General features: G+C 56.8%; 2 protein-coding genes across 3 annotated transcripts; one reads left to right on the forward strand and one right to left on the reverse strand.

Moving 5' to 3' along the window:
- Window positions 1–2,564: 2,564 nt before the first annotated feature.
- On the reverse strand, window positions 2,565–5,182 carry Ier2 (immediate early response 2). The gene has a single exon (XM_020155971.2). The coding sequence runs from the start codon at window positions 4,242–4,244 to the stop codon at window positions 3,570–3,572; it is 675 nt and encodes a 224-aa protein (XP_020011560.1). The 5' UTR covers window positions 4,245–5,182; the 3' UTR covers window positions 2,565–3,569.
- A 1,683-nt stretch (window positions 5,183–6,865) lies between these two features.
- Stx10 (syntaxin 10) lies at window positions 6,866–11,380 on the forward strand. 2 transcript variants are annotated; one of them, XM_074053980.1, is made up of 8 exons: window positions 6,866–6,948; window positions 7,255–7,424; window positions 7,597–7,691; window positions 7,766–7,828; window positions 10,224–10,331; window positions 10,416–10,522; window positions 10,614–10,708; window positions 10,778–11,380. In XM_074053980.1, exons 1-8 carry the CDS (start codon window positions 6,878–6,880, stop codon window positions 10,852–10,854), a joined length of 786 nt encoding a protein of 261 aa, XP_073910081.1. In that variant the 5' UTR covers window positions 6,866–6,877; the 3' UTR covers window positions 10,855–11,380. The 2 variants fall into 2 exon arrangements, with proteins under 2 accessions (XP_073910081.1, XP_020011559.2); XM_020155970.2 differs by lacking the exon at window positions 6,866–6,948 and adding an exon at window positions 6,967–7,095 and having other exon boundaries at window positions 10,778–11,377.
- The last annotated feature ends 1,123 nt before the right edge of the window (window positions 11,381–12,503 follow it).

A 12,503-nucleotide genomic window follows, 5' to 3' on the forward strand; every position in this document is an offset into this window, starting at 1 on the left:
TGATGAAAGTGAGAATGGACTTGTGGATCTCTGGGGAGGAGGGGATATTACCAACAGGAGGAACATCAAGTGCAAAGGCCCTGGGGCTGGACCACACTTGGGGAATTCTCCACACAGAGAGGAGGCCAGTGTGGATGGGACAAAGGGCAACTGGCTAAGAGAGGGATGAGAGATCAAGTGGGCAGCTGGACCGTTATTTATTATTATTATTATTATTATTTGCAGTGCTGGGAATGAATTCCGGGGCCCATATGGCAAGTGCTCTACCACTAAGCTACTCTCCTTGCCCTCACTGAATCCTTTGTTGTTCTTTCTCCATACTCCCCCCCTCCTTTGGCAGTTCTGGAGTTTGAATTCAGGGCCTCACACTTACCAGGCAGGCGTTCTACCACTTGAGCCACTCTACCAGCCCTGTTTTGTGTTGGGAATTTTCGAGATAGGGTCTCATAAACTGAACTTTGCCTGGGCTGGCCTCCAACCATGATCCTCCTGATCCCTGCCTCCTGAATAGCTAGGATTATAGGCATGAACCACTAGTGCCTGGATTGTTGTTGTTTCTTGAGACAGGGTCTCCCTATAAAGCCCAGGCTGACCTCAGATTCGTGATCCTCCTGTCTCAACTTTCAGAGTGCTGGGATTACAGGCATAGTGGCCTATGCCTGACTCAAAATAGGTTGCATTTAGTTGTGGTGCTGAAGACAGAACCCAAAATCCTTCTACATGCTAGGGAAGCACTGTACCACTGAGGTAAGTCCCCAGCCCTTTCTCTTAATTCTTTCTGTGAACCTAAGACCCAGGAAGTATTATCGTCTCTGGAGCCCAGAGAGGTAAAGTAGCTTGCTCAGAGTTGCACATCAAGCTGTGTGTGCTCCCTAGTCCACACCTGCTGTAGCTGGCCTTCATCACTGTGCATCATGGTTCTGAGTTATTTGAATGTCCTGTGTGTAGCTGTCTAGCTCAACCCTTTTATCCTCTGGGTAGTGGCCAAGGAAGGGTCCAGGCTGGATTAGATCAGTCACTTAGTTTTTTTCCCATTTGTGCAGACTTCAGAGCACAGGGTAGGACCCACCATTTTGGAGATGCCTTTTGCAGGCCTAATGCTCCCTGAGGAATCTGCTGGTCCCAGGCTATGTGACATTTGTAGTTTTCCCAGACAGCTTGTTCCAGCCAATGTTGTGGAATGGATTCCCTGAAGTCATTTCTTGTGTCAGGTTCTCAGTGTAAGTTATTGTGATGAGCAAAAGGTGTCTTGGGGTGGGGGATTCCTCTTAAGGGCATGCGTGTGTCCAGGCCTGCTTGCCTCTCATCATCTCCAGTCCCCAAACCCCCAAGTGGCCTGGTGCCGGAAACCCCCAGGCGGGCCGGGCGGTGGCTGGGGTCGGCCCAGTGGCTTCCCGCGGAAGGAAGTGCCCGTCGGTTCCTTCGACAGGATGCGCGGTGAGGCCCCCTCCCCAGCCGCAGGGACTTCCCGGGGCCCATCCAGGCTCGTGGGGGTGTGGGGCGCCTGTCCCCCCACGTCCTCTAGGGCAGTGGTGGGTAGGGACTAGAGAAGGTGGCGCTATGAATCCCCCACACTTTCCGGGAGGCTGAGGGGGAGGCGAGCCTGGGTAGCTCCTGTGGGGTGCGTTGCGCTCCCCTCACTTCCCACGCTGGGGGGAGGGGCCCAGAAAGCTCCAGGCGACGTCTGGGGCGGGCTCACCCCGCCGCCATCGTCCCCTCCTCCTCCTGCCCTGTCGTGCCGAGGTCAGGTCCCCTGGGGTCCTGGGAGGCCCGTGGTGGCTGAGCCAGCCGTCGTGAGGCGGGGCTGGCGCGTCCCTGGCGCCTCCAGCCGCCCCGACTCCCCGCACCTGCGACTCCTTTGTCCTTCCCAGCGCACGCCCGCCTGTCCCCTCCCCTCGCCCCCGGGGCCAGGCTTACAGTCAGGGTCCTAAAACCCAAGTGAGAGAATCGCAGTTTTCTCCCTCGGGCTAACTAACGTGCCGCTGGGACTGGGAATGGCACTAGGGCTGACAACGACATCTTGAACCCGGAAAGTGGGACCGGGGGAACACGGTTTTAGAAGCCCACTTCACGGATGAGGAAACTGAGGCTGGGAAGTCATTCACCTTCCAGCCTGAGCCACACCTAGGTCTAGGGCAGAATATGCGCCCCCAAAAGCTCATGCTCTCAGCCCCACCCCAAGCCTGGAGTCCCCGCAGGGAGGGCTCGGTAGATCACGTCTTGCAAGAGCAAGGTTGCTTAGGTTTAGTCCCCAACTCCGCTTGAGGCACCGTTCCCCTCCGCTCTCCCCAGTACCTGACCTGGGAGTGCCCTCCTTCCCCGTCCGCCCCCAGAGTTGTAGGGAAACTCCGAGGGAACCCCCATATCTGGGGGTGTTAACGGGGGGGAGGGGAGCGCGCCAACAGCTCGGGAGTTTGGAGCACATAAAAGGCGACCCAGGCTCCTCCCGCCCACGTGGTGACCCGTCAGACCGGTTCCTGGGGCCGAAGCGGGTCGCCGCCAGCTCCTGACCCCTTAATCCTGTCCCTCCCCCGCCAGGGAAGCAGAGCAGACAGGCAGCAGCATTTTACCCAAATGGTCTTTATTCTCCTAGCTGACATTTCTAACAAAACGCCAGGTATAGCTGGAGTTAAAACAGAAGCCACCACGGGAAGGGCGACAGACCCGACCGACGCGCTGGCAAGAACTTCCTCCCTCCCTCCCTCCCTCCCCATCCTGGCCGGTCCCGCCAGCCCCGGCTCCTCGCCCGGCCGCTAGGCACGTCCCCTCCCCCACGCTCCCTTCCGGCCTTCGCCCCAGGCCTTCAGTCTGGGTGGATCGAGTCCGTGTGTCTTAGAGAGGGTCACGCCGGCGACTGGGAACAGACTCGCCACCTCTTCACGCACCAGATGAGAAAAATTCCGATCTGCAGTCAGTTCAGCTCCCACCCCAGGGCTCAGAGGGCGCGGGGGCGCTCCCCTAGCAGCAGCCCGCGGGGGCGGAGTGACTCAAGTCACTTCCCGGTCCCCAGGGCGGGTCCGCACCCCAGGCCCTCCTCCTCCCAGGCCCCACACCCACGCAAGGCAACAGGAAGCTCGGCACGTCTGCCCCATGACGCAACGATGACCGCTTGCACAAGTATGTCACTGGAGGGGGACAGGGAGTGCCTGGAATTCTCGGAGGTTGGAGACGCACACACCACTATTAAAAAAAAAAAAACCTTGAAAGGGCAGCTCGGCCCGTGGTAAAAAATGAAGTCCGACCCTGAGCAGATGAAAGAGCTGAGTCTCCCTTCTCCGATCCGGGAGAGGGAAAGGTCCACGTCCCAGTCTACGAACACAGCACCTGTAGGCGCCGCAGGTCTCGGCGGAAGGCGCCCGCGCCCCCGGCTCCTGGGTGCCACCGCCGCGCACAGATGGCGACGGCTGCCCGGGGGGCAGAGTCCCTCTCCGGGCTTCTCAGCAGCCCGGGCGGCGACTCTTCACGGTTCCCGCGGGGATCCCCCCCAGAGGGGGCCTCGCCTCGGGTCTGCGCACTCGGGCCGACGGTTCGACGCGCGCTCTGGGCTCCGAAAGCGCCGCTCTGTGTCCTCAGAAAGCCACCACGGCCCGTACCAGCACGTTCAGCATGCTGTCCGCCGGGCGACAGGCCGGCTTGGCCTCACACGCGGGCGGCGCCGTCGGAGGGGCGGGGGGGCTGCAGTTCAGGAGGCCGGAGAAGCGCCTCTGGAGGACGCGGGCCAGGTTGGGGAAGGCGCCCTCGGCTTGCGAGGGAGGGGGCTGCAGGCGATCGGGGATGTCCGACGACGCTGCCTTGTCTTCCTCCTCTTCTTCCAGGCGGGCTTTCTTGCTCGGGACCAGTCCCGCGTCCCTGCCGTCGCTCAGGCTGCTGCTCCGCCGCTTGCGGCTGACTTTGGCGGGGCGCGGGGCGCTGAGGGCCCGGCTCTCCTCGGTTCCTGGCGCCTCCTCCTGCGTGTCCATGGGCTCTGGAGAAGGCTGCTCACCGTCGGGGGGCGCTGCTTCGGTGGCAGCTTCCACTTCCCGCGGTGGGTGCAGGCGAGGATCAGGGGACCGCGCGGGAGGCAAGAACAGCTCGGGCTCGTGGGCCTCCACCTTGGCCGAGAGGTAGAGCTCCCGGGCGCTGCGCATGACCAGCGACAGCTGGAGACTCCGATGCAGGCGCAGGCCACCACGCTGCATGCGCGAGTGGTACATCTTCCACACGGACAGGGTCATGATGCGCTGTGCCTCCTTCTGCACTTCCATGGCTGATGGACGGTGAGGACAGCGGGGACTCCCGGGACAGATAGGGCAGGTAGCAGGTGCACTCCAGACAATACACCAACCCACGCAGTAGAACTCCTAGGACACTCTGCCCCGGCGCCGGCCACCGGAGCCCTTTTATACTGTCAGTGGCGTCACGGAGACGCCCCGCCCAATCAGAGGGCCGCATCCGGGCTTTCCACTGCACAGTGGCCAGAGACTCCTTAAAGTGACAGGGTGGAATTTATCCAGCGGGAAAAAGAAACGGAAATCTGGACAAGGAGTGTTCCCCACCATGACACATTTGAGGTCTCAGAGTGTCGCCTTTCTTAAAGCCTGGATGACGCACCCACACACAGGCCCAGGGGAGAGGGGTCGCAGGTGGGGCTCAGAGACCACCCACGTGCTTACGTCGGGAAGCCAGTGGGTCGTGGGCAGCAAGTTTCCCTTTGCAATGGGGAAGACCCCGGTTCGAGTCGGTACATCCTTGCGTGGGCACTGTTCCTAGAATCTCAACAGTCGTCTAATTAAGGCTTTCTGGATCCTTAACAATGCTGACATTTATTAAGCACTTACTACATGCTAGACGCTGTTAAACGTTCTCCTTGTATGTAATATCCGATTCTTCTCCACCACTCTGCAGAACATACAGGTCACGTCTACTTTCTTCTGATGGGAAAACCAAGGCAATCACTCGCCCAACATTTGCTGAACGAAAGAATGGGCTCCTGCGGCGAAAGAGGGCGACCGGGACTCTAGCTCATCGGTCTCCAGTGTATGCCAGCCCTCCTCGTTCTCGTTTGTCGGTGGTGAGGAGGCGCTCAACTGGGGATGGCTCCGAAGGGAGCAGCGGATATCCGCAGACTTGGGAGCACACACCGGGAATGCCATCCCCCGGTTTTCTGAGAAACCGCCACAGGTTCGGTTCTCCCAAGGCAGAGGACCTAGTGACAAGACGGTCCCAGGAAACACGTGGCGCCTACCCTCACCACCACCACGACTGCTCCTCCTCCAAGCCCCGGGAGGCGGGGTTGGAGTGGGAATGGAAAATGAGCCATGAAGAAAAAGAGCAGAGAAAACATCGGTCCCATCTTCCGCCACGCGCTATCGCTCAAAAAAATCTTAATTCCAGTTGTGGGGGAAAAAATGCAAAATTGTTCCAAAAGCTCCATTCATTCCTGGTGAGGCCGCTTTAAGGGAGGCCCTCCCCCACTAGCGCGGAGCCTTCCCGCCACAGGAGTCCGCTGACTTCCACTGCTAAATTTGGAAGTAGTGACGTACCGCAGGCGCGCTACTTGCTTCCGGTTGCCCATATAAGGACAGGGGGCCGTGATGGCCATAGCGGGCGGCGCAGGCTTCCGGAGGCGGAGCCTCGCCTCCGGACACGCCCCTTGCCCGCCTCTCCTTGCTTCCTAAGCCGGCTGGAGCCTGTGGCTTCCGGACGCGCGTCCAAGCCGGGCGGGTGGCGGGAGAGGGAGGTTTCGCTTCCTTCCCTCTGGGGGCCAAGAAAGTGTGACTCCCCTTCGGGAAAGCACTCCGCCCGCGGCTCAAGCCCATCTCAAGACTCACACTGGCGCAGACTCCCAGAGACCCACTGAATGACCTGGCCAGCGAGAGAGGTGACCCGCTGAGGATCCTCCAGCCCTTCCCCTCCCCGTGGGCACCCCAGTTACTCCCCGTATAAGGCATGGAAATTCAATTATTCCCCGCTAAAAGGCCGCTCCCCAAACTGTTATTCACTGATCCTGCCACATACTGCGGTGACCTGCTGGGAACGACCCCTCCCAGTCCCGTTAACCGCAACAGACTCCACAATGACATCCTCAGCCCAAGTGCCATCTCAGGGACTCCACACAGTGACTCTTGACACCTAGCGACAACTCCCCCGAGGACTCCCACAGACATCCTGTCCCCCACCTCCCTAGGGGAGACCAGGCACCCACTCAGGCGATGGCTTCCTTCCACCCACCCCCAAAAGCGTGCTTTGCCCTGGACGGAGATCCCAGACACAGTGGATGTCCCTGAAGGCCACCTTAGGGCTACCCCCCCCTTCCCGGATCTCCCCTGGATCTCCAGGCTCGCATCCAAACCGCGCTTACAGAGAATCGGGTGTACTGAACCCACCTGCACACGATGACCCTCCCACGCTTCGCCGGCCCTGCATCCCCGCCCACAGCCCCCCGCCCCATAGCGACCTCGAGGCACCTTCGCCCCACCTTGCAGGAAAGAGGGGAGATTCCAGCACAACTCCCTGTAGAATGCCCTCCCCACACGGGGAGGAAGGGAGGGCCAGCTCTCCACCCTTCCCTCCCCCAGGCTCTTCTATAAACCTGCCACCTGGGACCCTGGGCTGGGACGATCTCCCAAGACAGGACAGTGCCAGCTCGGTGAGTCCGTTCAAAGCTTCTATTAATTCAGTGAGCCACTTCCCCATAATCATAACCTCGTGTGAGTTACAGGATGTCATTATTATTTACTGCATTGTCCAGAAGAGAAACTGAGGTAGCGCAGCAACAGTACTAGGGGATAGGGAGCTGAACCCTATCAAAGCCAACTAGAACACTGCCCCGGACCGCGGAGTACGCGGAGTAGGGGCGGCGCATGCGCACCGGAAGCCGCCTCTGCCCATAACCAAGATGGCTGCGAAGAGGGCGGAAGTTCCCGCACTTCGGGCCTCTCTTTCTCCCTTGGAGGCCGGCTCTCTATGGTGGCGTGGCGGGGGCGGGGGGGTCGGCGTGTTCTCCCCGCTTGAAGGGACGGGGCTAGCAGGCGCAAGCCAGGAAGGGGTTCGGCCTGGGGGTGGGGGGCAGGGGGTTGACATGTCTCTCGAAGACCCTTTTTTTGTAGTCCGAGGGTGAGTGACAGTGCGGGGGTTGGGTGGAATGTGATCAGTACCCCTTGCCAGCCAGGCCAGGGCGTGCCAGGCGGTATGGGCACAGCCGTCGGGGTGGAGGAGGGGGAGGGCTCCTGGGCTGGGTGGGCCATCTGCCCCCTGCTGTGTCCCCTCCCGCAGCGAGGTGCAGAAAGCGGTGAACACGGCCCGCGGGCTGCACCAGCGTTGGCGCGAGCTCCTGCACGAGGACGCGGCGGCCGGGCGCGAGGAGCTGGACTGGACGACCAACGAGCTGCGGAACGGGCTGCGCAGCGTTGAGTGGGACCTGGAGGACCTGGAAGAGACCATCGATATCCTGGGCCTATGCGCAGGGGGGCAGCATGGGAGAGCCCATTGCGGTGGCTTGGCGCGGGGCGGGGGACGCTGAGAGCTAGCCCATAAGGAAGTATGGGGGGTTGGAGGAATGAAGGTGCAGGGGTTCGGGTGGGTGGCTCTGGCCTCCCCCCTTGACTCTCAGTCCACGCATAGTGGAAGCCAACCCAAGCAAGTTCAACCTCCCAGCCGGGGACCTGCAGGAGAGAAAGGTGTTCGTGGAGCGCATGCGGGAGGCTGTGCAGGTGAGGAGAGGTCCAGGTGGGGTGAGGGTGGGGAGGCCAGGGTGTCTGTACTCTAATGCTGTCCCCACCTCCAGGAGATGAAGGATCACATGGTCAGCCCAGCAGCGGTGGCCTTCATGGAGAGGAATAGCAGAGAGGTAATCCATGCAGATTTATCCACCCCCAAGTCTGTTGGGGTGACTCACTTGAAAGCCAGCCTGCCCCATCTGCACCGAAGCCGGTTCTCTGGGTGCAGTTGCTCTCTGGCTGTCTGCCTGCCTGCTCTTCCTGGATGTGTGCGCCTAAACCCTCTGTAGCCCCGCTTCCACCGTCTCAAATTCAACCCAGCAAGACATTTGGAAGAGAAAAATTTGTCTGGCTGGGTGTGGGTGACTCACGCCTGTAATCCTAGCTACTTAGGATGCACAGATGGGGAGGATCGAGGTTTGAGACTAGCCTGGGCAAATTTTGAGAGATCCTATCTGCAAAATAACCAGAGCAAAATGTATTGGAGGCATGGCCAAGATGTAGAGCACCTACTTTGCCCTGAGTTCAAATCCCAGTCCCATTTAAAAAAAAAAGGCCAGGTGCGGTGATTCAAGCTTGTAATCTTAGCTATTTGGGAATTGGAGATGGTTAGAGACCAGTCTGGGCAAAAATTCTAAGAGACCCCATCTCAATTAATGGCTGGGTATCGATTGAACCATTCCTGTCATCCCATCTACACGGGGATGGAAGGCAAGCACAAATAGGAGGATGGTGGTCCAGAAGGGCCCAGGCATAACACAAGACCCTATCTCAAAAATTGCCAGAGCAAGCCAGGCACTGATGGCTCACTGCCTGTAATCCTAGTTACTCAGGAGGCAGAGATAAGGAGGATCACGGATTGAAGCCAGCAAGGGGAAATTTGGGAGACTCTTATCTCGAAAAAACCCATCACAAAAAGGGCTGGTGGAGTAGCTCAAAAGTAGGCCCTGAGTTCAAATCCCAGTACTTAAAAAAAGTGGAGCAAAAAGAGCTGACAGAGTGGCTCAAGTGTTACAGCACCTGCCCTGTTCCAAGGCCTGGAGTTCAACCCTGGTACCAGCAAAAAATAAAAAAATAAAAGATGAATAAATGAATAAATAAAACAATCTACGGAAGGATGTGCGTAGGTTCTGTGCAAATATCATGCCACTTTATAGAAAGGACTTGAGCATCATGGGATGTGGGTGTCTCTGGGAGTCCCAGAACCAATCCTTTGATGAGGGTGGCCTTATTTTGGTGTGCACCTCTCTACCTTCTCTGAGCTTACTGGTTTCCTGGGGTTGAAGGGATGGGGCCCCATTTGTGTCCTGTCTGTTGCCACGCCATTTGCTCTGTGTGCTAGTGTGCAGGACGTATGCCTGTCTTTTTCTGTGTGTGCACTTGGCCTCTAAATGGATCCCCCTACTTTGCTCATACATACCAGTCCCCCCATGCACGCCTCCCTGCCTCCTGCCGACTTCTCCCTCTAGGTTCTCTGCCTTTTCTTTGCACTTTGAGAAACACCAGCCATTCTCCATCCACTCACAGGCCCACATGGACATGGGGTCCAGGAAGGTGGTGGGCTGAGGCTCACATTCCTTTAGTATCCTGAAGCAGTGACCATGTGCCGTACAGATATGCTGCCTCCCAGGTTAAAGTCCAGCTCTGAAATCCATCTGTTGATAATATTACGTAAAACACCACTGAGTAAAAACACTTAGGCCAGGCTTGACCTGTGCTAAATGCATTGCGTTGCAGTCATAAAAGGGAAAAAGAAGCCAGGTTATGGTGCTTCCTATCTATAATACCAGCTACCAGGGGAGGTGGAGGTAGGAAGATCTCAAGTTGGAGGTCAGCCTAGCAGAGTTAGAGCAAAGACCCTGTTTCAAGAACAAACTAAAAAGCCAGGTGCCAGTGGCTCACATCTGTAATCCTAGCTACTTGGGAGGCTGAGATTGAGAGGATCTTGGTTCAAAGCCAGCTATGCAAATACTTCTCAAGACCCCATTTTCAAACAACCAGAGTAAAATGGAATGGCAAGTCGCTCATACGGTAGAGTACCAATCTCACCAAAAAAAAGAGAGTAAAGTAAATAAATGCGTCATATTTTCCAGTCCAAGGGGTGAAGAGACAGAGAAGAGCAGCTACTTGATCTTCACTTAAACATGATGGAAACCATTCAAATCCAGGCTGTCTGGGCCGCCTGTCTGCCAGCGTCCCACAGTAATGAAATAATTAAAAACTAATAAAAGACAGGATTTATTAGCACTTACTGTAGAATGCACTGTTGCTCCTTTCCCCCCATTGATTAACTAATTCCTTTCATTCCAACCCCAGGAAACAAAGGTTATGGGTCTCCCATTTTACAGATGAAATCGAAGCACAGAGAAGTCAAGTGGCATAGCCTTGGGGTCACCTTGCTAGTAAGTGGCAGGTCTGGGGAAGCAGCCCCACCCAGATAGAGCTTTTCTGCGGATTTGCCACTCCTGGCTCAGCTCTCAAGAGCGTAGTGTCCCCTCCTTGAGCCTGTGGTCTGTGTCCCCACAGATACTGGCAGACAGGCCAGCAGCCCAGAAGTCACCCAGTGACCTACTGGATGCCAGCCTGGTATCGGCCACCTCTCGATACACTGAGGAGCAGCAAGCCACCCAGCAGGTGTGTGCGGGTGGCCCTAGGATGGGTCAGCCTGCCAACCACCCAGGGGTCTCTGCTCACACAGCGCCCACCTCCACTCTGCAGCTGATCATGGACCAACAGGACCAACAGCTGGAAATGGTGTCTGGAAGCATCCGGGTTCTGAAACACATGTCTGGCTGTGTCAGGGAGGAGCTGGACGAGCAGGGCGTGTAAGGCCAGGGAGTCCAGGGGGCAGGGCCCGACGACAACCCTGGTGGGCACGGCCCTTTGGAGGGAGCTGACGCCATCTCCTCTTGGCAGAATGCTAGACGCCTTTGCTCGTGAGATGGACCACACCCAATCCCGAATGGACAGGGTCCTTAGGAAGATGGTCAAAGTGTCACACATGACCAGCGGTGAGTCCTCTTTGGAGGAGGAATGGGGAAAGTGGTGGCCCCCGTGACTTCTGACCCTTTTGTCCCCAGACCGGCGACAGTGGTGTGCCATTGTGGTGCTTCTAGGAGTGGCTCTCCTGGTTCTTATTCTACTCTTCTCGCTCTGATGGGACCTCCCTAGTGCCCGCAGAGCCACCAAGTGCTGTCCACTGGCTCTGTCTCCTGGGAAAAGGGGTGGAGTCTGGAGAGCTGTCCCCAAAGCTCAGCTGACCCCCCAGGGCCCAGCCTCTGGTCCTGTCTCAAGTGTGCTGGTGGAGCAGACCGGTGAGGGTGGGGAGACCTTGGACACACTTAGCCCTGCTTCCACTTCTAGAGCCCCAAAGACATTCGCCCCATGGATTCTCCATGTGCCAACATGGAAATAAAACCTCAGCTTTTTTTCTATGTGTTCATGTCATGTAGCGTGTTGACTACAAACTTGTGACTAAGCTTCTCGTCCCCTGGCATGCTTCCTCTGTGGCCCAGGAATTCAACGGCCGATATTCAGTGCAAGAAAGATTAGTTTTTTTCTTGGCTGTAATAACCGGTAATACCTGGTTTCTTTGCGCTTTTTTTCTACTTTTTATGTTGCTGGGGGTAGAACTCAGGGCCTTGGTTATGCTAGCTAGGCAGATGCTCCACACTGATTTTTTTTTTTTCTTATTTTAAGACAGAGGCTTGCCAAATTGCTCAGGCTGGCCTCAAGCTTTTGATTCTCCTTCTTCAGCCTCCCAAGTAGCTGGGATTACAAGTCTGCACCACCATGTCCATCTTGCAGCATGGATTTTGATGTCAGAGTAGCACTGGAATCCATCCCCCAATACCCAGGGTCAACTGCGCTTAGAAGTCTGTCTTCTGGCACTGAACGCTGTGCTTCCAGGAGACACATTCAGTTTTCTCTTACTTGGGGTGGCCCACGTAATACAGAACACAAAATACTGTTACTTGTGAGCAGCCACCACTGGATTGTTTGGGTGGCAGTATTGGGGCTTGAATTCAGGATCTCACACTTGCTAGGCAAGCGCTCTACCACTTGAGCCACTCCACCGGCCTTTTTTGTGTTGGATATTTTTGAGATAGGGTCTCTAAAACTACCCAGGACTGGCTTTGTTCCACAATCCTCCTGATCTGTCTCCTGAGTAGCTAGGATTACGGGCATGAGCCACCACTGGATTTCTTGACAATAAGGCCGATTCTCAAACTCAAGAGGTCTGAGGCTGGTCTGTCCCTAAAGAATGGAGTGGGGAGGCTGAGGCAGGAGGATCTGGAATTCCAAGCCAGCCTGGACTACATAGCAAGCCTCTCTCAAATAAATGAAACCAAAACCAAAACCCACCTTGAGTGGCCTGGGAGCTTGAAGCAACTCTGCATCTTCCCGTGGTGTCCACATAGACAGGATGAGCATGTTGGGCTGGAAATGCTCTTCCTCTCTCAGGACATGGGCATCCCTAAGAGCCAGATACCCTTTTCCTTGGATGGTGGCTCGGGAGGTGCTGGGGTGGGACCCAGTGCCTTTTGCATACGAAGCACATGCTCTGCAAATAAAGCAGTAAGCAGCATTCTGCGCCCCTCTCCCAGAAATGTGAAAGGGTACCGGTTGAGTTTACTTGCCTGCTTGGGGTGGCTGGGGTGCAGCCCAGTGGTAGAGTGCTTGCCTAGTGTACAGGAGCCCTGGGTTTCATCCCCAGTGCTCAAACATCTTTCTTCCTGTCCCTTCTTCCACTACATGGAAGTGCTTGTTCTGAGTGGAATCAAGAGGCAGGTGCATGTGCGTGTG

This window comes from Castor canadensis, chromosome 14 (assembly GCF_047511655.1).
Source record: "Castor canadensis chromosome 14, mCasCan1.hap1v2, whole genome shotgun sequence".
NCBI lineage: Eukaryota > Metazoa > Chordata > Mammalia > Rodentia > Castoridae > Castor > Castor canadensis.

What these genes read in the sequence shown, in the direction of transcription:
- Ier2 (XM_020155971.2), bottom strand. Translation starts at nt 4,244, where the DNA reads ATGGAAGTGCAGAAGGAGGCACAGCGCATCATGACCCTGTCCGTGTGG.
- Stx10 (XM_074053980.1), top strand. Translation starts at nt 6,878, where the DNA reads ATGGCTGCGAAGAGGGCGGAAGTTCCCGCACTTCGGGCCTCTCTTTCT. An exon ending in GGACCTGGAAGAGACCATCG is followed by an intron (nt 7,425 to 7,596) that starts ATATCCTGGGCC and finishes CTCTCAGTCCAC; the next exon opens with GCATAGTGGAAGCCAACCCA. An exon ending in AGTGTCACACATGACCAGCG is followed by an intron (nt 10,709 to 10,777) that starts GTGAGTCCTCTT and finishes TTTTGTCCCCAG; the next exon opens with ACCGGCGACAGTGGTGTGCC.